Consider the following 27,393-nt stretch of genomic DNA (forward strand, 5'->3'; position numbering starts at 1 on the left):
TTCAATTATGAGGGCCACCTCAACAGACAAAAAAAATGGGTGGTTCTTCAATTCCATTCTCTTATTTTTATCATACCCTTTGGAGCAACTAGTATGTCCGAATGACTTTTCTCAAGATATTTACCTCAAGTGAGGGGGAACTAAACTGCATTTCTTTGTGTCTACTTAGCTTACAAACTGCCAGCATTCAATTCAGCTTCCTCCACCCCTTTTAGCTGAATCCCCTTCCCCAAAGAACACTCTTAAAAGCTTTAAACCAACTTTGTGACTTTTTTTTTATTGATGGGCGACAACTTTATACTCCTAGATATCACTACACTGTGTACACTTAGGAACTCAACATTATAGGAGAGCAGACAGCAAAATTAAACAAAGCAGACTAAAAGAAAATATCAACCTTCATTATTTTGCCCATTTTTTTTGTTTTAAAATCCCATGTACACAGAAGCATAAATGCAGTTTTGAAATCTCTTAATAGCAATAAAGTTACAATCACCCATCTATATAGACTAACATTTTTAACTCCAAGTATTTTGATCTGCAATGTGTACTTAAGCAGTTTTCCATCGCACAATTATTAAAATGAGTATTTTTTTCCCATATCAGAAACCAGCAACTCTGTATATTGTAATTTTTTAAAGAGTATTTCTTTTTTTTTTTTAAAGGAGAAACTTTTTTCCTTGATAGACACTGGCTCATTTTTTATCATTTATCAAAAAAACTAATGGGAGAGGATGTAGAAGGGCAGGTCTCTTTTTTTTAAAATTTTTTTTTAAGTAAAGATAAAACATTTTCACAGAAATCTACAAGTTTTGTTGCTGGTGCAAGGCTGTTCCTATTATGCATTTAGAAAGTGGGAATCCATTGCAAATCCCATTTTAATCTCTTAGGATTTAGCGTTAGCGCCAAAAAAGAAAAACGAAAAGAAAGGAAAAGAAAGGAAAAGAAAGGAAGAAAACCCCACAACCTCCATGTGATTCACAAAATGTGAGTCGTTTAAGCCCATTCTGCCAAGTCAATAGCAACACCAACTAGGTTGTGTTTGCAAACTTCTGGAAAGGAATGTTTCTCCTTCCCTCTATTCAACAGTTGCAAAAGGGGAGGAGAGGAGAAGAGAGGAGAGGAGAGGAGAAGAGAAAGAGGGCCTCTGAAGAGCGCTGAAAAAGAAAGGGGAAGGAGAAAGGAGAAAAGAGTTGGCGTTCTAGAAAGCGGATAATCTGGCAAACACAGCAGAAGATTGGAGGTTTCAAAGCAGGTCAACTCGGCGATAGTACAGGAGGTAGGCTGTGCGCTCGGCTGACGGTTTTACCACCTGGTGTTGAGTAATTACTTTGACAGCTTGGTCATCTATGCGCAGCCAGCCATTAAGACCAATCTGAAAGACATCTGTAGTATAGTGTCCACCAGTTGCGCTGTTTCCATGATGGTAGACAACTGCCAAGAAATTAAAAACATTTTTTAAAAAATCGTTAATGGGAAATGGGCAGACAAAACTGGACCAACAAGTTGCAAAATAGCCGGTTTGTCTAGAGGAGGGGTGGGCAGCTATGGCAACTTGATGGCCTTGTGGACTTCAACTCCCAGAATTCCTGAGCCAGGATTCTGGGAGTTGAAGTCCACAGGCTGTAAAATTACCTAGTTGCTCATCTCTGCCGTCACTTCAGTATGTTTATATCTCCCTGAAGCTTTGTGTTTGCTACAGGATTACTGAAAATCACGGTGATTTCTTTTAACATTTGGTGATTTTACAGAGTGTTAGAGGCAGAGGGGGGTAAAAAAATCTTCTTATCACTCTACCCCTTGGAGCGTTTGAAAGATAAGATAGGGTTTTTTTGTAGCAGCTGTGCAATCCCCCAATTTGTGCAACTAAGAAATGATTACAAATTTAAGAAATATCCTCCTCCCCAAACCATAATCCAAGCAATTATCTCTCGCAATCCATAGCTATGCCTCTCTTGACAGAAGTTCAAAGTTCCAACTGCTAAACGTTACATTTTTGCCCTCACAAATGGGAAGCCTAGAACAATTTAATTCATTTCTTTGATTTACGGAATAGGAATATTATTAGGTTCTTGACTTCAGGTCCTGCAATTTCACAATTCTAAACTTTTGCTTGTACTATTATCAACTACTTTAAATTTAAGAGCGAAAGAAGCCAAAATGATTTTTTCCAAAATTCTTGACTTTAAGGAGGTAAGACTACATACCTGCAAAGAGCCGGTAGGTTCTTTGGCCTTTAAAAATCTTACTTTTCACTCCTGGCGACAGCAGCTCTGAAACAGCACACAGAATGTGTGGTGAATTAGCACCTCTGGAAGACTCAAAAAACTTCTGGCTGTTTTTTTTCACATGCAATCAAGCAAGGAACGGGAGTGAACCCAATAAAGTCTCAAGGAGACAGCTGACACAGTCTGCTGGCGTTAGCGCCTCTATTCAGCTGCAATGGCCCAAGAAATGCAGGGATTCTTCCAGGGAGTTTTATTTCAGCTGTTTTGAACTTGACAGGACGGATAATGAGCAAACCTACCTTGCCACATTTGCCTCATGACAGAGGTCTCTAACCTTGGCAACTTTATGACTTGCAGACTTCAACTCCCAGAATTCCCCAGCCAGCATGGTTGGCTGAGGAATTCTGGGAGTTGAAATCCACAAGTCATAAAGATGCCAAGGTTGGAGACCCCTGCCTCAGAAAATTAAACTCCAGAAGGGCTTGATTCCAGCAAAACCATAAAGGATTTATTTCAATGCAAAACAATTTGGCATACAGGATGGTTGTCTCGGGTCTGAAATGGTATGTTTTTGTTTCGGGCACATCTTTAGAAACCACCTAATTTGTGATGCCAGTGTGTAGGAGTTACACTTTAGTAATATAAAAGTGACTTGGGAAGCACAGAGAGAGTTTGTTTGCTCACCTTCAGCTAGGATCCACCTCTCACATCCACACAAACACTAATAATTTAAAAGGTGAGTAAAGTTTAAAGCCGATTTATAAGTCAAACTATTCGGGGAGAAATACTAAAGATTACGCTTGTCAAAATAGTACAATTAAAATGTTGCAAGACTTTTATCCTGCCAAGAAAGAATGTCTGAGGCATGATAACTGTGGAACTTCTACAAGGAAAATGTTTTACGAGAAACATTTAGAGATAGAGAAGAATAATTGTTAAAAAGCTACACCAAAGCAGTAAACGAAACAGCTGCTCTGCTCACAAAATTCACCTTTACTTATTTCCAGGTCAACAGGATATTCAATGTTTTTAATGAGCTTCTGGCACCCGCCTGTTTTTTCATAGACGAATCGCTTGAGGTGCAGAACCAGGACAGGAGGCAGCTCTTCCAAAGTTACTCTTCGACTAATCTCTACCTGGCAGAGAAAAAGCAGAATTTTAACTGAATCTCCCATTTCCGCTAATACAATTGTCATAATCAACCCAACTGGCAATTCATACTTTGAAGTGTTACAGTTGTTACACCGATGGATTATAGTTTTTTTGTTTGTTTGTAGCCTTGTTGATCCTCATGTTGCTGTGTACTGTCCTTAAAAGATTGGGATGGAGTACAAATATGGCAAAATAAATAAGTACGGGAGCAAGGTTGGCTTGTCATTTTCATACAACCTTCCAAAGGAGAAAGGCAGAGAAGCAAAATGTCACTTTCCTCCAAAATGTCACTTTCCTCCGCACAACTAAATTTGAAGCTTCTTCATTAAAAACAAAACAAAAAACCAGTGTGCACTCTTTTCAAATGTTTCAAGTTCCTTAACTAGAGTCATCTTTGTAGTTTAGGACATTTGGGTAAAAACGGCCAAAGAAAATTAAGGATAAAATTATGGATTACTCCCTTGAAATTTCATCCAAGACTTGTCAAAAAGGAAACAAAAAAGTTTATAGATATGCTGGAACTCAGCTGAGTTCAGAATTTGAGGTCAGCTGGGAAATTTCCAAATCAGGAAAGTGAGTTGTTTTCTAGATTAACCAGAAACAGTATTTAAAACCTGCAATTAAGCCTAATTTTCAGATAAACACTCTTCCTTCCTGGCTCTGGCTAAAAATTAATCACTGAGTCAAGGTTAAAGAGATTGTTTCTGTCTTATAGCCAGGAAACTACAAGCATAATTAGTACATGTACACTTTTATTGTTTTAAAATGTTAATTTTAATAATAGTGTATGTTTTGAACAGTAAGATGCCCAGAGTCATTTACTGAGATGGGTAGTTATAGAAATCAATCAAACAAACGTTAAGAAATGCTACGAAGTGCAATACTTAAAAGGCATAACATTCATGGTCATTTTAAGAGGTTTTTTTTTTTTTTTTAATTGATTGTGAGACTTGTCCGCTCCTCTCAGACAGGACACTAACACATAAATCAGACTAGACCAGCACCTTAAAGCGAACATCCTCTTTTCTAGAAACCATAATTGAAATGTTTGAGTTTACAAATAAATGAGAAGACTAAAACCACGTACGCTGCAAACTCCAAAAGCCAGGGCCAGGCCAAGCAAAATGTAGGTGGTAAATTCAGAAGAGGTGGAGGATTTCTCCCTGTACAAGGAAGCCTCTCAGGCAACCAGGGAAATGTTCTCCCACCACCCCTCCCACCAGTGTCAGACATCAAATCCAGACAGGCTGCATATGCCCACACATCATTTTGCAAGGCAACACGTTCTCATTCTTGGTTTTTCCAGGCAGGCGGCCTCCCCCCCAACTCCTGAATGCTTAAACAGTGTGGAAATGCCAACTCTTTTCTAGCGTGTGGCGCATCAATGTTTGCAAAGATTTCTTGAGCTTCCTGCATTAAGGCCTTTTTTTTTTAATGATTATGTTAATATGCCAACCTGCTGCAGTGGAAAAATACCATGAGGCGTAGGACAGTTCTATTAACGTTAATTTGGACAAGCAATACAAGAAAGCAGCAGGACGCTCAATTTGCTGGTGGCTGAGGTTTTTGCTTATGTGCAAGAGGTTTCAGTCACACACACACACACACACACACACACACACACACACACACAAAAGGGATTTATGACCGTTTTTCACACTTACGACTGTTGCAGCAGCCTCATGGTCACGTGATTGTCCAACAAGTGAAGTCCAGGGGGAAACCAGATTCACTTAACAACCGTGTTGCTAAAAACGGCAGTGATTCACTTAACTCCTGTGGCAGGAAAGGTCGTAAAATGGGGCAAAACCCACTTAGCCAATGTCTTGCTTTAGCCAACAGTATTTTTGGGTTCAATTGTGGTTGTAGGTCGAAGACTCTGTGTACAATACCAAGCAGCATAAGCACGTATTTTACTATCCGGAAAACACCTACCTCTTGCTTGGTTTTCGTAGTGTAGCCCTGGACAGACTCTCTTGCCACCAAGCTCTCTAGGGCATCCTGAACAGTACGTATCCTATCGGACTGGATATCCAATTGCAGAGTGAAAAATGGCTGCAGAGTTGCAGATTCTTTCGAACTCTGCTGATAAACCACAGACCTAAAGAAATGAGGAAGAGTGAAGAAGAGTTTCTGAAAAACTATTTAATTACTGAACCCTGGAAAGACTGGTAACCATGTCGAGCACTGGGGAAATCAGGATATCCAGGCAGTTCAAATGGGTATACAGATTTATGGTAAGCTTACGCTCTCCACAAGAATCTGAACTACTAACGGTCAAGGGAAATTAGCAGGAATTAAAAAGAGAAATGAATTCAAGGTGTGCTCTTGTGGGTGTGCAGGGACTCATGGCTGATGATGTGTTTGACCCCTCCATCAGGCTCAGCCTGATCATCTTCTACACTAAATTTACTCATATTTTTCTAAAAAATACAGTGTGATGAGCATTAAAAGGAAGATACCCCAAAGCCTTTGAATGATACAAGCACCACACCTGGAAAGATGAAGTCAGACTTAATGAGCCTGCTACAAGAAATGAGCTGAAAAAAATGGGAAGTTCGTCACTTGCTGATTACCCTTTGAAGGCTGTTGCTGATCTGCCTCTCCCTTTCTTTAGAACTGCAAAAGAAAATAGCTACATTCACAGATCTCTCATCTTCAACCTAACTATTTCTGATTCATAGTCTATACAAGATTTCAGTATCCTCATGCTGAACGTGCTTAAGTTCATGCATTACATACAGAACATGACATTTCTGAATAAAGCCAAGGTAATCCAATTGAATAAAACTCTGTCCCTTTAATACTCCTACACAGCCACCTTTTCGCACAGTAGCATCTTTATTTCCTGGGGAAAGAAAATCTTTCTTGGTCCACGTTAAGCCCTCATAATAGCACAGCTACTGTTTTTAAGGGGCAACTTGCTCCCTCTATTCAGTTACTTTAGTGTCCTCTTTGTGGCACTGTATGAACTGTCAGGTTATTTATTCAGGCAGAATAGGGTTCATTAGCCTTGAATAGCAGGGAAGCTGTCGCTGTTTCAAATTAGACCGTGTTCGTCCTTATGAGGGCTCATGTTCTAAATTAGCATTTCAAGAAATGTTTTCACAAAGCACGCAGAAGGGGTCATAAAAACCTACAGCGCCTGTGATGAGTAATGCAGGTGGAAATCACTTCAATGTTTTATTTTAAATTTGATATATTACAAACAAAGCCTAGCCCCCATTTCACAAAACTGGAATCCCTGTTTTTGCTTTATCTGGAGCTAAACCTTAAAAAAAAGAAAGAAAATAAGTAAGTCACCCCTACCAACCTATTTCCATGTCTCTCTTTTAAAAAATGGCAAATTTGTGGACTTGCCCTGACAAATGTACAAAAGCTGCAACTGGTGTAGACCGAGGCTATCATTACGGTGTTTGCAGGGGTTTCTTATTCAGAGGGTATTACTCCAATATTGCTTCTACTTTCTACTTAAAATGATGTTCATTTCTCTGCATGAAAAGAGTTTGGGCCTCAAAGGTCTATGGAATCAATTTTGAATCCTACAAGTTTCTACCTGTTCTCTAAGATCACACCAAGCTACCTCTGCTCCATACTCTACTGTCGTTTAAAGCAGGAGTCTCCAACCTTGGCAACTTTTAAGACTTGTGAACTTCAACTCCCAGAATTCTGGAAGTTGAAATCCACAAGTCTTAAAGTTGCCAAGCTTGGAGACCCTTGATCTAAAGTATGGCTGATGGCAAAAGGCTTAACCGATTCTTGAGTTTCCTCCTTTAAGAAGTCAATCTGGAAACTTAATTTTGCTTTTAAGCAATTAGTAAAGACAGCCTTATGTTGTGTGACCTTTATTTTATGAGACCTTTATTTTGTGAGTGTTCTTACATAAGCTCAAAATGACTTTAATTCTTATAGATTTGTCATTCGAAATGTATTCTATGAAAAATGCTTTTCAGTGTTACAAAATCATACAAATCTGAACCTCCATTTAAGAGTACAACTTCCAATTGAAAAAATTGTTTTTCCCACAATTTTCGTAAGAAAAAAAATCTAAAGAGACCAAAAATTATGCAGGAAGAGAAAGATGCTAATTCATCATTTCTGAGAAAGACGTGAAAAATGCCACAATTTCTAAGGTTTTAAAAAAGTAAATAATTCCTATCTCCACCACTAGCCCCACATTAAAAAAAAAAAACCTTTCCAATATCCTTATGAGAGATCCTATTTCTGTGGTGACCTATTTTGTACAGTGAGTAGGATGGGTGCGGCAGAAGCAGACAACACACGTGGGATTAGAATTTTGTGGCTCTCACATTTGACAAGACATTCTTTTAAAAAAAGAAAACAGGAATCCCTGTGTTTCATCTTAATTGCTTTGGATGTAAAAATAGGACAGCATGCTTACTCGTAAGAAGTACTGTCAGTTTAAATGGACGAAAGGCACTTTGAAAGTACACAAATCTAGTTTTTCAAATGTCATTTATTGTAAATGGCAATGGGGAAGCCACTGTGCTCTGTTTCATTCTATTTCATTTCATCTTTCAACTTGATTTTTCATTTTTACGTATATACTTCTAATTGATGGGCCTCCTCTGCAGTGGTACTCCCAATCTAGAATGCTCCCCTGTCTAAAAGGCTCCCCTCCTATACAGTTCTGAGGTTCTTGCTGAAGGCCTTTCCTTTATGCATGTTGATTGCTTGAGATTCTCCCCATACCATTTCAATCATTTTTAATTATCTCATACTGCTGTTCATACTATTGAATTCAGAAATGTCAACATACATCACACCCTGATATATCGGAAGCAATACAGAATTCTATCCAGTTGAGGATAATAATGACACAATTAGAATACTATGTACCTGATGTGACCACCAAATATGTCTGTGATTGGTGTCTGGACAAAATCAGCCTGTCGAGTGACAGAAGATTTGTTACGTGGGCCGACTTGTTCCCATTCGTCCTCACTGCCTTCACCTTGTTCTTCCTGTTCCTCCTCTTCGTTTACAAGATGGGTCTCTGGGCCATTGGAAACTGTTTTTCACACAGAGAGGACAAAGAGGGACACGGTCATCCCTGCCCAGGTTCACCACATAATGAAAGGGGATGGATCATTTTGTTTTGAAATGGGCTGACACCAAAAAAACTTTCTGTGCAAAACAAAGCATGGCTTTCTCTAAACAAATGGTTTATTCAAGGGCTGCATTTCCTCAGGGACAAATGATGGGGTGTCATACAGGTGAAACTGAAGCAGTGGCTAGGAACAGAGACAAATGCACAATCACACAACTCCAACCCTCATGCCGAAGCCACAGAAAAAAAGAAAAGATTATTCTTAGCAGAGACCGAGTTATATTTTGGGAAGCGGGTAGATGTTGAAAAAGTGTTAAAGGTGATTGATGGCTGCATATCTCTGCCCTTGAATAGGGTTACACTTCTGGCTAAATACGTCCTTTAAATCTATTTTAAGAGGTAAGTTTCTTACATTAACTACCGTTAAAACTTCATGCCAAGAGGGTGGAACAATGAGGAATTACAAGAAAATGATTTTGCAAAGAGATTGGGGAAGAAAGGAACCTGTCTTGACTATGACTGGCAGTGCTGATGCAATACTTAATCTGAATTCCTGTTTTTAGCAATTACTTCATACTAGAGTTAAAGGGGAAATCATTAACCATCATTCACATGGTGGAAGAAAAATACTGGTGACTCATGATAACACATCTTTTATGCAGCAGATATAAGAGAGTTATATGTAAAGAAGACTCATGCATGTTAATTGGCTATTTGAAAACGTACTTTCACTATGTGGAGATAGCAATTTCTTCAGAATCAGCATTTCCTCATGTAGGCCATTTAGAATAAATCCTAGGTACTCTTCGGCATCTTCTTGTCTACCCTGCATAAATGATTTCTGTGTTAGGTTACTCAGTCACTCATTGTTCAATACTAAGAGCTGCCTAGATTTGCTCAGGATCTCACTAATGAAGGCAAGGCCGTACACCCACGTCCATTATTCTCCCAAATTCTATTTTAAAATGGGTAGTGCTTTTTTGCATTCCAATTCCAGAATATATTGCTAAGACAACCCTAACCTGTTCCTCCACTGAATGCATATGGGGGTTTAAACCAAGGAGGAGGAAACACAGAAATCACATGCTACTTCCTCCTTGGACACTCAAAGAGTTAAAACTCTGTTCAGATATTTATACTAACGGTAATAAACTGAACAAAGTTAGCATCCATTCCATCGAGAATTTTTAATATAATAAGGCCTCCATCACAGAGAAATTACAGGTAGCCCTTGACTCACAAGGGTTTTTTTTAGAGATTGTTCAAAAGTTACAACGGCACTGAAAAAAAGGTGACTTATGGTGGTTTTTCATTTATGACCGTTGTAGATTCCCATAGTCATGTGACCAAAATTCGGATGCTTGGCAACTGGTTCATACTTATGATGGTTGCAGTGTCCCGGAGTCACATAATCCCCTTTTGCGACCTTCTGATAAGCAAAGTCAATGAGGAAGCCAGATTCACTTAACAACTGGGTTGCTAATTTAACTGCAGTGATTCACTTAGCAAGTGTGCAATCAAATTCATAAAATGGGGTAAAATTCATCTCACTTAGCAACAGAACTGTTGGGCTCAATTGTGGTCGTAAGTCAAGGACTATGTAGCATTTGGGGCTATTGTTTGTGTGTACCAATTGCTAAAGATTTGGATGGGTAAGTATACATAACTCTTTTCGGATCTTCTGACTGTAATAAACATTGCAATACATAACCCACTTCTTCCCTTCTATGTGTGCATTTCAAAGGAACTCTAGTATAGAATCTTTATTTATCGGTCTAGGGACTCTCTCTCCTGCAGCTTAATTCTAAAGTAGTTTCTTTTTTCTGACAGTGACATAGTTTCAAATTTTATTTATAGTCACAGAAATAAATGAGAAAATGTAACAATAAATACAAACAAGTTTAAAATAAAAGAAGTGAAAAAACTAATAGAGAACTATTTTTCTGAAATATCTAGAAACTGTGGGCAAGAAACATGCACATCGTAGAGTGGTTCGGTGGCCTAGAGGTGGAGCTCTCGCCTCACAATCAGGAGGCTGTGGGTTCAATCCTAGGTAGAGGCAGATATTTCTCTCTCTGGCCGCATACTGAGAATATATCTGCTATACAAAGCTTTACTGTACAAAGACAGGAAGGGCATCCAGCCATTAAACCACTCTGCTAGCTCCATTCAGTTGCCCAGACTCCACCCCGCAAGGGATTATGGGGTCGTTAAAAGATGATGATGAAACATGCACATTGTCAGTCATCTGTTTGTGTAAACATTAATAAAGCAATCAGTCTTGCAACTTATGTTAATCAACCCTCTTCATTCTAAACTTATGAAGTCTGACATGCTGCAATTAAATCACCGTTTCCTAAAATTGGCAGACAAAGTAGTACCTTGTATTTGACACAATATTGATTATGGCTGATGTGCTCTGAATCTTATCAGCAATTAAAACATTATTCCTGTAACCGTTTCTTTCAGTCTGATACTACCTGGATATTCTAGACACAGGTGGATAATAAAACAAAACACATTAAAACACAATTCAAATTTTGCTCCTGCAGCATTACTTACGTGGGGAATCCTCACCTTTTCTGACAGGCTGGATTTAATAACAGTCAACAATCTATAAATGTACGTGGGTTCAAAGGCAGCTCCAGGTCTGATATCTCGTGCAATTTTATCACTTAAAGCTGTAACCAAAAATTAGGGAAAGTTTCTAACGGTCAGCTGCTTGAGACGACACAAACACACTGATACATCTCCAGTCAATCCATTGTTCTTAAACATTTTACTAAATGAATACTGTGGTGTGTTACTTAAAGTCATTACCATCAAAAGAGGAGAACAATTATGGATCTATGAAAAACAAGGAAGACTAACTTCTTTGGTCATTACTGCCACCATATTATAGTGACATTATACAAGACTTTCCATAATGGCAATTCTTATACCAACGAGCTGGGTAGAAGATATAAGACAGGAGATCAGTACGGAACTACAAATACCAATGTTTAAAATATTGTTTTTGTTAAGTTTTTGCTGGAATAACTGCTTCTTAATCCATATTTTCGTTGGCAGCTGCCTTTTTTAGAAGAAAGGCAGAAGACTTTCAATTCAGCAGAATAACTGATATAAGAATGTAACAGAACACACCATGTTCAACAGGCTATCTTCCACCCAGTTTTGCAATGTATACAAAGAATATTAAAAATACAGAAGCAGCAGATCATCATCATATTTTCTTCACAAGTAAGACTGGATTTGTGCTGCTCTAATCTAAGACATGTTTCTTGGTGCTAGTTCAGACCAATGGTTACATTTTCCAAAGATTCCTCCACTTTTGTAATAAGTTAGACAGAAGCTAGTATTTTATTACCTACCTTGTTTTGCCTTAGGAGGGACTGGCATGTTTGTAAACTCGTTCATTAGGCGAACACTAAACAGAAAAGAAAACTGATTTCAGAAACAGTAAGCCTGACTTTATCTACAGAGATACCTGTGCAACAATCCAATGATGTGTGAAAAAGGTAAGTATCAAATATTCTTGTAACATTCGGTGTCTGCCTGCTTCATTAAAATCTCAATCCCGAATGCCATTCTGTATGAATTTCATATCTTTTCCTCGGGCAAGAAAATTAAAAGCCTATGTTTTCTTTGCCAGAATATGGCCAATATTTTATATTTCTTCATGGTAGCTGGGCAAAAGTATTATGGGAACATACTGCTTCTTTCTTCTTACACCAAAATTAGGATATTGCCAAATCACAAGAAGGAAAAAAAGACAATCAAGATGAGCCTTTTACAGTTGCATGTGGAGATCACGACGATTGTGATAACATTGTTTAACATTTAAGATAACATTTCTAATTTTAGAATGTTCTATTTTTTTAAAAAAGGGAAGATGATCAGTTTATAACCCCCCAGCACCAACTGATGGGATATACGTACAAGCTGTCGATCATTGGCGTAGAAGTACATGACCTCTGTGTTTTAGAAAACATCGGAATGGACTTCATCAGATGATACATAGGAGGGCAAGCTACCAAAGCCTGCAGTGTCTAAAGAATTGCATTAAGGAGTCATAAAAACAAATAGCTAGATCCATTTATCCCAAACATCGGACAGCCTTTGGAATAAAATACACATTACTTTTTATAGTGCAAGGGAGCCACTGAATAGCTATTATAATAGCTACTGGCTAATGCCTATGTGTAATAAAATCCATTCATCCTTAGTACTTCAGAAACATAAGATATTAACAAACGTGGTTGATGTATTTTCAAGGTAAGGATACAGCATTGATATAACACCAGTTTCCTTTATTGATCAGCCCTCGTGGTTGCAAGGATACTGGTTTATGTATTAGCTTTACATTTTCCAGTAATTCTGTCAGATGAAAAACAAATTCAAAGGCATCAACAAAAGCTTGCCACTAAACACAGCTCGAAGCTATCACAAATCAAGTGGGGAAAGTGAAAAACAGAATTTCAGCATCCCCTTGTGGTCAAAGAAAGCAATTTATCACAGTGTTTCTTGCCTTCTACGGCATTGCTTCATCACAAAATTCACTGGTATGGAGTGTACAAATAAGGGAAACGGTATCACGCATATAGCGTATAACTTTGTCAGCAGTGGCTCATCAGAGCGTGCAAGCATAACTGTTTATCATTTAACAATTAATTGATATTTATTCGAAATATTCCCATTAGAACTGGTCTAAGAGTCCTTGGAAGAAAAGGATTAGATACTGTCATTTCTTTCTAATTACATACATGTTCAAGAGTATGAAAACATTATTTCCCAACTAATACAATAACAACATTAAGCAAATTCAAGGAGAGTTCAAGACCAGACTGTATCACAACTGTATTGATCTGTTCCAATATTCAGTCTTGTCATGAAACGTTTGACTGAAGCTGCACTAGAAATTAAGCAAGACTAAGTAACCTTCCTTAAAGTTCGAATGATTCTTTACTGACCTCAAAACCTCTCTAACCAGCACTAGCAGTTAAGAGTCCCAATAATACATATTTAATAAAATCAAAAAGACTTACTATGTACAAGTAATTTTCATTATAGACATAATCCTTAGAGACTGAATAGCAGGAAACAAACCTAACAGTACTATTTTTAAAATGCTGTATTCTATTTTTTTTTGGGGGGGGGGGTAATCCAATTAGTACAATATCACTGCTAGGTTATAACTATATAAAGAATATGCAATTAAAATTGGCCAAATTTTAAAGGGGCAAACAGTTAAATTTAAAACAAGAGAACATGTTGCAGATAACCGTGCCATCACCAGTGTGTTGTGTGCATTTACTGTTGGATGTTCTACTCAAGATGAAGAAAATCAGCCTGAGAACAAAATGTGATTAAGTACTATTATTTTTATGGATCTGAAGCACAGATGATTTTATTTTTTCCCAGTATGGAATGGATATTAAATTCAGGACAAATATATGTTAGGCAATTCAGTTAACACTGGCAAATCCATAGTTTGTGGTTAAGATTCTATCATTTTCTGCACCAGGCACGGTTAACTTATTCAAGAAGATTGTCCAGGATGATATTATTATTTTATTGTACTTTAGTTATCAATCTTACTTTATGAAGACTTAGCTACAAGTAGCCCTTGGCTTACAAACAACAATTCCACCTGGAATTTTGGTTATAAGTCATGGTGGTTAAGCAAGACTCCCACACGACTGCCTTGCTCAACAACCACAATCCCAGCCCGCCCCATTGCAGTCCTTAAATGACCATGCATGTCATTAAGCAAATGTGCTGGGTAGCTTCAGGGTGTGGGCCAGTCCTTAGGAGGCCTGACGCCCACCAGGGTGTGGAAATATGTCACAGGTCACGAAGTCTTGCCCGGCTAGGCCTGGCAGTAGGTGGGCCTCCTCTCTTTCGCACTCCCACTCCCAAGAGGCCTGGGTCTTCTCCCTGCCCCAACAAGACTGGATCCACTCTATGGACTGGTTGGCTGGGAATTCTGAACTGCAATTTAATCCAATCTGGAAGATGCCACCTCTAGGTGAGATGAGTGGTATATAATTTAAACAAACAAACATCAGATTTGGGGAAGCTAAGCCAATGCCTTTGAGTTGCCTTTACTCATTTGACTGAAGGGAAGAGGAAATTAAGAACAGTAGCATCTACTACCACTCATTCATAATATGCCAGTTGAGTCAGGCAAGCTTTTAGCAAGGTTTTATGCAAATGGCACCTAGGTTGAGTTTCCAACTTAAGTGTTTCATGGTTTTCTATTACCAAATGGTTCAATCGGTTTTCTTAAGGGAATTAGAGAGACTTGAGCAAGTTCTATTCCACCAATTTTCCGAACAGTCCCTTCAGGACAGAAAGGGGCTAGATTTCTATCAGGAGAGTGGGTGGAGAGGATAGGAATTTTACAGTTCTGATATTGGGACCTGAAGGAAGTTAAACCTGTAAGTGTACTTATCAACTCAAAACAATATTAAAAATTAAACAATGTAGCATCATAGAAACCCTCAATTACACATCATCCTCATTTAGGAACTACGGTTGAGGGTAGAAAACTGTTGCTAAGCAGAAAATCATGTGAACACAATGGGCATATGGCAGCAAATCACTGCATTAGTTGAGACATTACACGACTGCAACTTGCAATTTTACTTTCGCATTCTCCACTAACCCCTACTTGTAAAAAGATTGTAGAGCATGTGAATGGTGGTCATGTGACTGCGGGACAATGCAAACGTAAATATGAGGACTGGATGTAAACCTGGGCTTCCCCTCTCATTCCACCATTCGGTCAGAACTGAAGAAGCTTCGTGGATGAGAAGCAAAATATCTTCCAGGAAAAAACGTAAAGTCTAGCTGCCTTTTTTTTTTTTTTTTTTGGGGGGGGGGGGGAGCACTTTTAGGATTTTTAAAAATATATACTTTCTTTTCAACCCAATACCGTGTCCTCTCACCACACAATTTTCCTCCTATTTTAACCTCACTTATCTTCGGCTCAACCCTGAGTGAGTGATACCTGCAATCTTTATGGCTACGGGATCTTCAGAAACTGGAACGGGCCCCTCTTTGACGTCAACCTGTTTCTCAGGGACCACAGGAGATACGGCAGGAGGGACATACTTAGTCTCCACATAAGCCATAGGCGTGGAAACAGAGGGCTTTGAGTTGTGAAACAGACTTGCCCATGATTTTGCAGGCTGATTAACCACCATTGATCCTGGAACAGGGGTGACCGCCTCTGTCGAAGGGGGGGAGGCCTCCTCCAGCTTAGCTTGGTCTGAGTCAGTGTTTTCCGCAGTCTGCAAGTCCACCCCGTTGGCAGTTGTGCCCTCGCTAGAGCATTCAAGTGTTTGCCCATTGGTAACGCCAAGGTTTTCAGTAGTTTCAGCACAAGGCTGCACGACAGCTGTCCTTAACGGGCTGTCTCTCTCATGATCAGAGGAGACACAAGACTGTTCCAAATTAGTAACACTGCATACTTCTGGCTGCCCTGCAGTTCTGGTAGTATCTAGAGTGCTAGAAACCAAATCCTCTGATACAGCTTCACTACTGAAGTCCACAGAATTGTCAGGGCTGTTACAAGTCCTTGGCACATCACCTGCAAAATCTACATCGTCTATGCTGATGCTATTAAGTCTGGGCGAACTGGCATGTCCGTTGATCAAAGCCTCAGCAGGAACACCGTCGCTTACATCTTCCAAATAACTGTAATATCCGGGGGGCCTTTTCTTTTTCTTTTTGCGTTCCCGCTGTCCAAGGCTCCCAGAGAAACTGTCGTTTTCAGCATTAGAACCATTATCCAAAGCAAGGGAAGCGTCATTGAACTGGCAGTCAATGGAGTTATGGTTGGTTTCGCCAAGGACATCGCTGGATGTCTTGGGGGTCGGTGCACAACCGAGAATGAATTCCGGTGCCTGAGGATTCAGGGTACTTGAAATACTGTAGTCGCTGTTGTTCAGCACAGATGAACCTGCCTCAATCACTTCGTTAACACCAAATTCAATTCTCTGATATTCCTCTCCTAGGAGAGAGGAAAAAACGTTACAACACACAGCAATTAGGGAAAGTGTGGAAAAATGAATAAGAAAAAAAGCTTAGATTTCATGTATGCAAAAAAGCTGGGCGAATGCAAATCATTAGCTCAAATCAGATCTTTAGAAAATCTCAGGAAAAAGTAAGTATAATCTAGTGTCAATTATCAGTTACTTCCTTAATATAAATATCTTAACTGGGATGATACACACACACACACGCACACACAATGTGTGCATGAGATGGGGGGGAAGGAAGGAAGGCAGGAATGTGTACTTTGGAGTAACTGCACAGGACTGCTCTACGCTGTTGTACCAAGTGTGAATTCTGCCCAGTGAGAAATTGGGCAGAATATATTTTCATCATCATAGTGATGAGCAAAATATATTACTTCTAATACAGTAGAATCACGACCATAATTTGTTCCATAACTTTGGTCGCAACCCGATTTGGTCGTGACCCAAACCTAATTTCCCCATTGGATTGTACATAAATACGATCAATCCGTTCCAGACCCCTACAAACTGTATATAAATATTGCTTTTTTAAGATTTTTAAGCACAAAAATAGTTATGCCATAGAACTCACCATGTACTATAATAGTAAAATGTAAAATCCTTTAATAACACTGAGAAAACCTACTTTTCTTGCCCTGCATGCGAAGCGGAGAACAAAGCTGGAAAGCAGGCAAGCTGAGAGACCGTGGGATGAGTGGGCAGCATGTTCGGATCACCTCTGCCTTCCCCATGCCTCTGCCTCAGTGCAGAATTACTTTGCCTTTTTCCAGAGGCATGGGGGGTGGCAGAGTGATCCTAACGCGACACCCACTCCATCCCACTATGTGCCACCGCACAAGCTTCCTGCGAGCCGCCCATGAGGAAACAGAGATGGGCAAAAGTCATGCGGTCAGCTGTGCGCAGTTTGCTCCATCGCCCTTCAGCTGTGGAGCCCGGCCAGGAAGGCGGAAGGCGGAATCGTGCACAGCACCCACGAGACCTTTCCCATCTCCTGCCGGGTTAACGTGCTCTCCATCTTAAGGCGGCTGCGCTTGAGGAGCGTAGGCAGTACCCCCCCTCCACCCAGGCTCGTGCACCAGGCAAGTTGACACCCCACCCCCAATTTGCAGAAGCAGCACTTTTCAATTCCTCAGAAACTGCATTTTTGGCACATGGCAGGATTCTGAGGATCTTCCTCCTCTTCTGCACAGAGAGCTTATTACTGGTAGTGAGGGCTTACAGAGGGTGGAGACATGCACACCAGTTTCCTTTTCAAGGCAACTGGCTTAAGAGCGCCGGGTGTGGGAGAAGAGAGAAAGCCTCTTGATCCCTGTGCATGTCTTTTCACTAAGTTTAAACGTGTGTGGGTGGGTGGGTGGGTGGTGGGGAGTGGAGCTCTTTCCGAGTGTTTGATCGCCACCCAAGTATGTGTTCGTGACCAGATTCAAAAATTTTGTGAATTTTTTCGTCGGAACCTGATTTGGTCATGGTCAAAGCGTTTTTGTTTACTTCCTGTGATAAAACAGTTTAAATATTTTTTCTTTCAAATATTTCAAGTAATATCCCTTCCCTCTCTCCACAGCAAACAATAATTACATAAAAAAACACTTTTATTTTTCCCAATTTCAAAGATGGATTTCATGACCAAGAATCCAGTAATTTTAAGATTTGAGAGTTCCATATAAGGAACAATTATCACAGGCACCAAAAGGGGCTCAAGATTCCTAGTTGATTTAAAATAAAAATATTCAAAGGATCAGTGAGAAGGTAGGATGAACTATTAGTTAAACATGCTATGAAATAGGAATATTTCTGGTAATTGGGTTAGTAAGCTTAAGCTGCAAAGTAATCCAAATCCCCAAAGCTGAACTCAAGTAACGAACCTGCAATACACTGGACTTCAAAAGGGTTGGGAAAACAGTGGTGAAGAAGGAATGGCTTCTTACCATCATGGAGCTCTCCTGTGGACTTAAGACCACATGAAATGGTGTCATTGTAGGGAGGCAGCTGCGTAGAAATAAATGAAGAATTAGTGGGAAATTATTTTAACACCAGCAAGTTATTGGCTTATTAAATGATACAACGCATTTCAAATCTAAAACATGGTTAAGATAGCAGACAACCATGTTACATTCTATCCTCATCTCTTTCCTCTTGAATGTTATGTGCTCCGTCTTCTATACAATAACACACACACAAAAAAAAAAAAAAGGGGTGTGTGTGTCTGAATTATCTGAAGTATATACAGTGGCCTTTGTTCCTGAGACTGTTAAAAGAAATTTACACATTTGATTTATCAGAGGAAAAATTACTTTCAATAGACAAAACAAACGTAAGACTTAAACTGAAGCAGGCTACAATGGCAGTGCTTAGGATTCATTGTTCTTTATAAGGACTAGAACTTTTTTTCACTTTTTAAATTTTTAAATTTGTTCTTACCTCAACGGAGCAACGGGGAGTCACAAAAAACTGATTAAATTCATCAGGGCTGAATTCCCCAAAGATATACTGTAAAATAGAACACAAAGTAAGTAATTTATGAATTTCGACAGACTCCTGACACGCTGTGGCTCTTCAGCACAGGGTACCATAAAACCTTGCCTTTTGTTAAAAATAACATTACAACCTTCAGCAAGTCCCTTTACCAGAGAATTAAGAGGATCTTGAGAAGCTGATAAGCACCCAGTTCTGTGTCCAAAGTCGTAACAGGTTAACTCACGTTACAATCTTAATATATTAGATTCTGGAAAACCAGGCTGATCTACAGTCTAAAAACCAATACTACAGTCATCTGGGGCAGTGGAGCATAGGACAGTGGGGATCTGGGCTGGGCTTACTTCCTGGGGCATACCAAGCAGCCCCAGAGCCACGAGGTTCTGGGGCTACTTGCTGCCCTGCAAGGCAGTCAAAACGGCAGAGAAGTGGGTGGGGAAGATAGGCAGTGGGAGGAGGTGGAGACAGCCCCTTATGTAATTGAGGTTCAGGGCTGGGAGGGATCAAGCCTGGAATAGTTTGGCTTGGGGTGGGTCCTCAGCTGGTAAAATTTGCTTAATAACAGCAACAGGGACTGTTGTCACTATGTAATGCAGCCACATGATGTATCAATTTATAACTGCATCACTTAGTGACTGAAATTCTGGTCCTAATTGGGGACGTAAGTCGAGGATTACCTCTGTTAAAGTAAAATTGGTTTGGAAATCTACTTAAAGCATTTGTTAATCCATTAAGGACTATCTAAGCAGCTGGTAGGTATCAGCTATGCAACAACTCAAAGCAATCTGACAACTTAAGCATGCCAAAAGTCACTCTCATATTTCAATGAATTTTCAACAGCGCAAATCAAACTAATTTCAACTGATACTATACTCTGGCAACATTTCAAATTACAGCAACTAGCACAACTTGCTGAACTGTAACCTGAGATGTATGTGTTAGATGAAGTTATGCAACACAACCAACATTTAAAATGCTGTTTTAACAACTTATTCCTATATATACACATTCCTCTTAAAGGCTTAAATTACCACTTTGCTGAAGTTGTGCCTCAAAATACAAACTGATTATCCCTCTCCCCCCCCCCCCATTTTAGCTTATATTTATGGTGCAACATTTATCCTTGCACAATTATTCCTTCACAATGAGACAAAGCACGAAAACCATCTTTCCAACAGTTCAAATCATTTATCTTTTGCTGATCTGCTTGAGAATGGGCTCCTTGTTATTCAATCACAAAGACACCACACAAAACTCACAATAAGGGTCAGGAAAGCATGGAGAAATAGCTCTGCAAACTTCATTTAAATAGCCTGTGCAGGTAGCCCTCCACCACAATAGGGATTGTCGTTAAGCAGCATGATCATTAAGTGAGGTATCATGTGACTGCACTGATTTTACTATCTTTCCTGCCATGGTCATTAAGCAAATGACCATCAGCTAACCATGATTTGCAACCTCTTGCTAGCTTCCCCACTGACTCTGCTTGTCAGAAGCTGACAGGGAAAGTTGCAAATGGTGATCACGTAACTGCAGGATGCTGTAACAGTCGTAAAATGTGCAAATGGTTGCCAAACGCTCGAATCGTGATCAGGGACGCTGTAACAGTCATGTGAGAACCAGTCGTAAGTCATTTTTTTCCAGTGCTGACATAACTTTGAACAATCACTAAGTGGTTGTTAAGCAAGGAATACCTGTAGTAATGTCAGATATCCTAAAAGTGTTGCCTTACACAGCTACAGAAGATTGTGTTAACATCCCGTGCCCTCTTCTCCGTTTGTCTATTTCACATGCGCAGCAGAATGTAGTAAAATCCTGACATGACAAATTGACTGCACCACTCCACAAGCCACCTCTACTATTCACTGCAGAGTAATTCCAGGACGGAAAAAGAATCCCTTTTCTGGGGTGCTTAGATGTTATCTGAAGTTTACAGCATGAGTTTTGTTTTCAATACACTACTACAATAGACAACTTTTCTGAACCTTCCAGTCCAATTTACCATTCCTTTATTCCAGCCTATGTATATGGTCAGCTACTTACATCAATGTTAGTTTATTGTAATAAACTAATTTATTTCCTTTGCTATTTCTCCCAGTAAGTCTTTATATGCATCTCTGCTGGACAGGCAGCAATCATTTGTTATTTCTAAATGAAAATATACTAAATTTTTGTTCTGGCTTTGGGAAACTGTAACGCTGTGTATTACGTGCTCACCTTTTGCAACTATTTGTAATTCATGTCTTCCAATTACAAAAGGTTTTTTTGCCTGCAGAAAAGGGAGAAATCCACTGATATTCTCTTATCAGGCTATTCAAATAAGTCATATAGGAAGCTGCTTGACTCCCTACCTGAGCGCATCCATACTATAAGAACTTTTTTTTAAAATGCCTTTTGTTCCAGTATAACAATCCAAACAGGATGATGGGAGGATGGAAAGACAAAGACAAGGAGTGGGAGGAATTTAGTTCTTGAATGAAACTGTACTCCAGGCAGATAGTATCTACAAGATTGCACTAATGTCTTCCAAAACCTGCAAATCCTGCTGGAGAAGTGGCAACGAATGATGGGAGGGTTGGTGTCAGCTGTTAAACAAGAAGTCTAAATATTTGTGGCCTATTTCATCTGACAATTGCCTAAGGACAGAACTGCAGGTTTTAGTGTTTTCTGGGGAATAATAAAAGACATCCTACAAAATACTTCTAAACTAAAATAATCTTCAGCTAAAATAGCCCATTTAAAATTGAGTGTCTTGTATCAGACTACACTAAGGCAAAAGCCGAGACCCAATCATTTTGAAACTGTGGCATTCATTGAAACCTTTGTTTTAATCCAATGGTCGCACTTTATGATGGGAGACAACGGGTTTGGATTCTGACAATTGACAGTCAGACATCTTATTCAGTTTCTCCATTCATTCATTCTTCTTTTTTTTTCTTTTTTTTTTTGCCTTGATCAGTCCAGGCCACCTTCAACTTAATCAGATAGCAAGCGATTAAAGCCTCTTATCAACTCACCAATGAAATAGGAGTACCCGATGTGCATTTAACAACCTCTCTGCCTTCACCTTGGATAAACAGACTTCACAATTTATTAAGTACGAGGCGGAATGAGAACATCTCTTTCCAAGTCCTAAATAAACTGCTTCAGAGAAAGGAATACAATGACTTTAATTACATTAGTCCGCCCATCTATAATGGGGAATGGGGAGATGACACTGTCAGAGGAAAGCACTTTTACTGCTAGTTGTACATTAAATATTTAGAACAAATTCCCATTGCCACATGCTGCTGAAACCGAGAACAATGGTACTTGTCAAAGGGTGCCTTAACTGTTGCATTTATGATTTAAAGAATGTTGAAAGGATTTTTGTTTTCAGCTCCTGCAAAGCTAACCAGTTCCACAACTGCCACAAAATTACAGAAAGTTTTTCTTTTGAGGAATACAAATTATGCAAAGGGAAATGAAAACATTCTGGTTCTAATTACAGAAGTGTTTGAAAACTGAGAAAACTTCTCATGCGGTGAAACACCGCTATTTAAATGCTGAGTGCTACGCTAAATGGTCATATATAAAGCATTATATACAGCCATAGACCAACTATTTCAACTGGACAGGAAAAAAACTGCATGTCTAGCAATCCAGGTCTTTCAAACTGACCATCTACTTTGCTGAAACAGCATTAAAGTGACAAATGATTATAATCCAGTGGCTCAAAGCCTGAAAGTTCTCAATATAATGATCTGTTAAAAAGAAAAACAAAACCCTGACAACAATAAGCAAAAAGTAATATTATAGTATAAGATGAAACTTAAGATGTATGGATTATCTATAGAAGCTCATAACAGATAATTTTGCAGAAAGCATGTTCCATAAATTCATATTTTAAAATGTTAATTCTAAAGTAAGGCTGAACAAGGGAAGATTGTCAAACTTATCTGGAGGAATCATAGGAAGCCAATGATTCCACACACTTTTTATTTTTACACGAAGACTAAGTCAGAATGTTTAGTCATGGTTTGTTGAACAAGCCATGATGATTTGAGACAGGCATCATATCTTGACATACTACAGATAGTCCTCAATTTATGACAATTGAGCCCAAAATTTATGTTGCTAAGTGAGAAATTTGTTAAATGAGTTTTGCCCCATTTTACAACCTTTTTTGCCACATTTGTTAAGTGAATCACTGCAGTTCTTAAATCAGTACACACTTCTTGTTAAGGGAACCTGGATTTCCCATTGACTGTTTGTCAGAAGGTCGCAAAAAAAAAAACATGACTCCGGGACATTGCAAATGTGAGTTGGTTGTCAAGAGTCCAAAGGTAAATCACGTGACCATGCAGATGCTACAACGGTCATAAGTGTGAAAGATGGTCAGAAGTCAATTTTTTTTAGTGCCGTTGCAACTTTGAACAGTCACTAAATGAACTGTTGTTAATCAAGGACTACCTGTACATGAGTTTCTGTGTCATGATAAGCCTATATTACAGTACAGTTTAGCACTGAGGTTGACAACATTGCCTAGAGATACCAGAGTAACTGCTTATTTCCAAAAAAAGATATACTGACTCTATCCCAAATTGCAGAAATCACATTTCAAATCTTGCAAAGCTGCAGCATTTTGTGAGAAGCTCAGCCATTTTTTATATGTACAACGAGACTGTCATAGAACGAAGCCCGGGGCTGAAAGAATTTGGCTGAAAATTACGTGAGAAACAACCTTTTCTACGGTTGCGTTCTAAATCAAAATGTTGCTCTGTAGATTGCGATCGACATAAATATATATATATATATATATTGCAAAAACATTTAAGTCACCACAATTCCAATTTCAAGAAAGTAACCTAAATTCCAAGCAAATTGTATTCTAGACATTCTATTTAAACAGCCTGCCAAAAAAAAAAAAAAATCTTCAGGACTGCAGATAGCAGAGATTGTAATAAGAATATTTTCAATAAAAAAACAGTTGAGTACTTTGCTTCCATTAAAATAATTGGGTTATTATTACTGGTTGGTTGTGTGCTTTCAACTAAGTCTTGACTTTTAGAGAGACTACTATGACAAGTCCATGCAGTTTTTTTGATAGGCTTTCAGAAGTCATTAGTCAGTGCCTACTTCCTAGGTTTGAGAGAGTCTCTCTGTCCCAGTTGGATTTATACCTGTGGAAGGACTGGAACCCATAGCTTCCAAGATTGTTTTCTGGTGCCTTAATCACTATATCAAACTGGCTCCCAATCTTGTTTTATAATTCTTTTTTTTAAAAACTCGATTTGCTATTTAATTATTATCAAGGTGGAATAAGGAGGTTAACTTGTAGTACAAGAGAACTGCCAGAAGCTTCAAGTTCAGGCACATCTTAATGTGCAGAAATGTTAAAATCCAGACTATTAGAGATTTATAATAGCAAGATGAGAGAACCCTACAGATATAATTTAGTTAAAATGGTGTAAGAATTCAAGCCAATTTTAACAGAATTATTTTTTTCTCATTTGAATAAAATGCATACATACAATCTTTGTGCATATGCACAAATACTCATGCCATGAGTATACAGCAATTTTAAGGCAGGTATCTGCATCAAAAACAAAGCTTTAAAATTTAACAAACAGGTAGTCCAGCAGATATTACTCATTTCAGAGGAAGCAACAAATGACATGAATTTAATATATGATCATATTTCAACAGCATTTGAAAATATGATTGTAGTCCAATACATCCCAAAAGTACCAGGACAGGAAAGGCATCACAAGCTTTACTACAAATAATGTAGTGCCTATTAAAAGGTAATTTTCATAATAATATATAGTAAATAGTCATTTACAAACTGCCAATTTTGAATTTCAAAACTCCACCCTCCACTATTACTGACAAGACCAACCAAAAGTTAAAAAACAAAAGTTCTGGAGAATTGAAAAGATTGCACACTTTCCTGGAAAAAAATTATCCACCAGACTGGGTCTTAAATAAAATGCAAGAAAAGCAGATTAGAAATGAATTCTTTTAGGTGCTATGATGCTACTTTTTTTTTTAATCCAATATAAGTAATGTATCTTTTTTGAAGCAATTTACAAGATAATTTTAAGGAACAGAACACCAGCCCTAAGGCTCCAGATACAAAATAGCCTTACTACAAATGTGTGTGTGTGGGGGGGGGGGAGAGTGGGTTTCTTGGTGCTTTCTGAGCTTAGTTGTTTTCACTGGTTATTCCTACTACTTCCATATACTAGGACTAGAAGTTAAAAACCATAACAATGCCTAAAACTGTATCCCTATGAAATGGATTAGACTGTTGTCTAAGGCTATATAGTGAACTTTATTACAGAAAAGTACTGTGAACTTTGCCTTCTCCTATTAAAATCTAACACTGCAGAAAATTGGGTCGGATTGAAAAACAACTTTTTAAGATTACTTTGATTTAAAAAGCCAGACAACTTGCACTGGAGAAGTTAAATGCATCTTGCTTCATAATGAAATTTACAATCATTACTGAAACATATTTAACTGAATGAGGATCTAATCAATGGTGTAGTAGTTTCTTCCTTTTGGCTTAAGAATTAGAGAAGCAAGCCATTCTGAGTTCCTACAAAGGGGATGTCAAAAGTTAGTTTTGCCTCATTTACAATGCAGAACAGCACATGGTAGAGATATAAAGCACAATTCAGATTCCTGCCCACATAGAGATAATATATAAAGTTGGGGCTTATATGGCTGGCAGTTATTGCTATTTCAATTACAACACCAAAAAGGAAGTTTAAATACAGGATAAATGGTATCTGTGTATACAAATATAGGCATCAAAGATCAATTCAGCAAGTGACACCAAGAAAATGCAATTATCTACATAGATTTGCAAGAGCTATGTGTAATTGCGTGTCTCCCAGAGCCAGACTCCTCGCCTTTCAAGAAGTCATTCAACTTTAGCTTCCTATGCAAAAACTGGTTAGCTACTGAAGGAACAAAACCTAAGGAGAAAGTATGCAATCTATGTTGAAATGCTAAACAATAAATCAAGCAGAAACCATGAGAATACCACTTCAAAACGTCTGCACTCCTTTTTGGTTTTTAAATGCACTGATGTAGAGCTTTATATTAAAAAACAAAACTTTGATGACATCAACAAAATAACAAGGAAGAATCCTGAAAGTTTTACTCCAAACCGAAATGGCCAGCTAATATTCTATAAAGTATTGCTTTTAAATATGCATATACAAATAAATATAAAGACAGTTCTATTTGTTAAACTGAGTAGACAGAATTCATGACTAGAGGTGTGATACAGAATAAAAGTTGTAAACCTCCTAGAGTTCCATAAATTAAGATAGCACAGCCCTCATTTTTTTTACAACTATGTATTTCCTGACTATTATAAATAGGAATGTAACCAAGTTGCTTTTTGGATTAAGTTTTACATCTCATCCTGCAGGTAAAAATGCCACATAAAAATCAAAAGGAAATGAGAAGCTTTCATGACACCCACATCAAGATGTAAAAACCCTCTTTGCTACCTAAACAGCATACCACCACTTTAAAATACAGCATTCCAGTAACTTTTCCAGCTGCATTCCTAACAGCATGTTTGAAAACCTACAACTGTGAGCAGAGAAAACAAGTATCTAAGAGCCAGCGAAAGAAGGAAACCTTCCCCCCCCCAATACAGGCGTCAGCAAATGCTAAAAAGTTCTGCTCAATAAAAAGGGAAGATGCCAAAAATCTGTTTTACCTCTATTCATACCCAAAAATTATTATTCTCCTTTGCCTTTAATCTGCTGTTACAAAAACAGGTAAATTCATTACCAGCTCTCCTCCCAAAACCAAAGCTATTTATCATTTTTTCCTGTATGTATGCATGTATGTGTGCATATAGGCGAGTACTGAATTAGTCGAGTATGATTGTGTATGTATACATACATACATATATATATAAAATACATGTATGTATCCATGTATGGGTGCATATAGACAAGTATTGGATTAGAATTGAGTGTGCTTATATGTATACATAATATAGCTCACATGTATGCATTTATGTGTGCATATAGGCAAGTATTGGATTAGTGTGTGATTGTGTGTACATACATACATATAACATGCATGTATGCATGCATATAGGCAAGTATTGGATTAGAATTGAGTGTGGTTTGTGTATACATAACATACATGTATGTATGCAGGTGTGCGTGCATATAGGCAAGTATTGGATTAGTGTGGTTGGGTGCGCATACATACATACAGCACACATGTATGTATGCATGTATGCATGCATATAGGCAAGTATTGGATTAGTGTGCTTGTGTGTATATGTACATATAACACATATATGTATGCATATGCATGTATAGGTGAGTATTGGATTATACTCCAATATACTCCAGTGTGTGTGTGTGCGCGCGCACCCAGACATACAAACCGTGTTTCCCCGAAA

General features: G+C 38.5%; 1 protein-coding gene across 4 annotated transcripts in view; it reads right to left on the reverse strand.

Moving 5' to 3' along the window:
* Positions 1 to 257: 257 nt before the first annotated feature.
* USP10 (ubiquitin specific peptidase 10) overlaps positions 258 to 27,393 on the reverse strand; it is a 28,385-nt gene continuing 1,249 nt past the window's right edge. Inside the window, exons 2-14 of one of the 4 annotated variants that reach the window (XM_060682485.2) lie at positions 18,915 to 18,983; positions 18,422 to 18,482; positions 15,464 to 16,468; positions 12,737 to 12,828; positions 12,391 to 12,500; positions 11,823 to 11,878; positions 11,014 to 11,132; positions 9,178 to 9,277; positions 8,241 to 8,412; positions 5,312 to 5,481; positions 3,220 to 3,360; positions 2,208 to 2,273; positions 258 to 1,434 (exon numbers count right to left, since the gene is read on the reverse strand). In XM_060682485.2, the coding sequence (XP_060538468.2) occupies positions 1,247 to 1,434; positions 2,208 to 2,273; positions 3,220 to 3,360; positions 5,312 to 5,481; positions 8,241 to 8,412; positions 9,178 to 9,277; positions 11,014 to 11,132; positions 11,823 to 11,878; positions 12,391 to 12,500; positions 12,737 to 12,828; positions 15,464 to 16,468; positions 18,422 to 18,482; positions 18,915 to 18,983 (2,349 nt within the window). In that variant the 3' untranslated portion in view covers positions 258 to 1,246. Of the gene's footprint in view, positions 1,435 to 2,207; positions 2,274 to 3,219; positions 3,361 to 5,311; positions 5,482 to 8,240; positions 8,413 to 9,177; positions 9,278 to 11,013; positions 11,133 to 11,822; positions 11,879 to 12,390; positions 12,501 to 12,736; positions 12,829 to 15,463; positions 16,469 to 18,358; positions 18,483 to 18,914; positions 18,984 to 27,393 lie in introns of all 4 variants that reach the window. The other 3 variants (XM_060682486.2, XM_060682484.2, XM_060682483.2) reach the window with 3 other exon arrangements.

The sequence above is a fragment of the Pantherophis guttatus genome, chromosome 11, assembly GCF_059756535.1.
Source record: "Pantherophis guttatus breed Tessera chromosome 11, ASM5975653v1, whole genome shotgun sequence".
In the NCBI taxonomy this organism is placed as follows: domain Eukaryota; kingdom Metazoa; phylum Chordata; class Lepidosauria; order Squamata; family Colubridae; genus Pantherophis; species Pantherophis guttatus.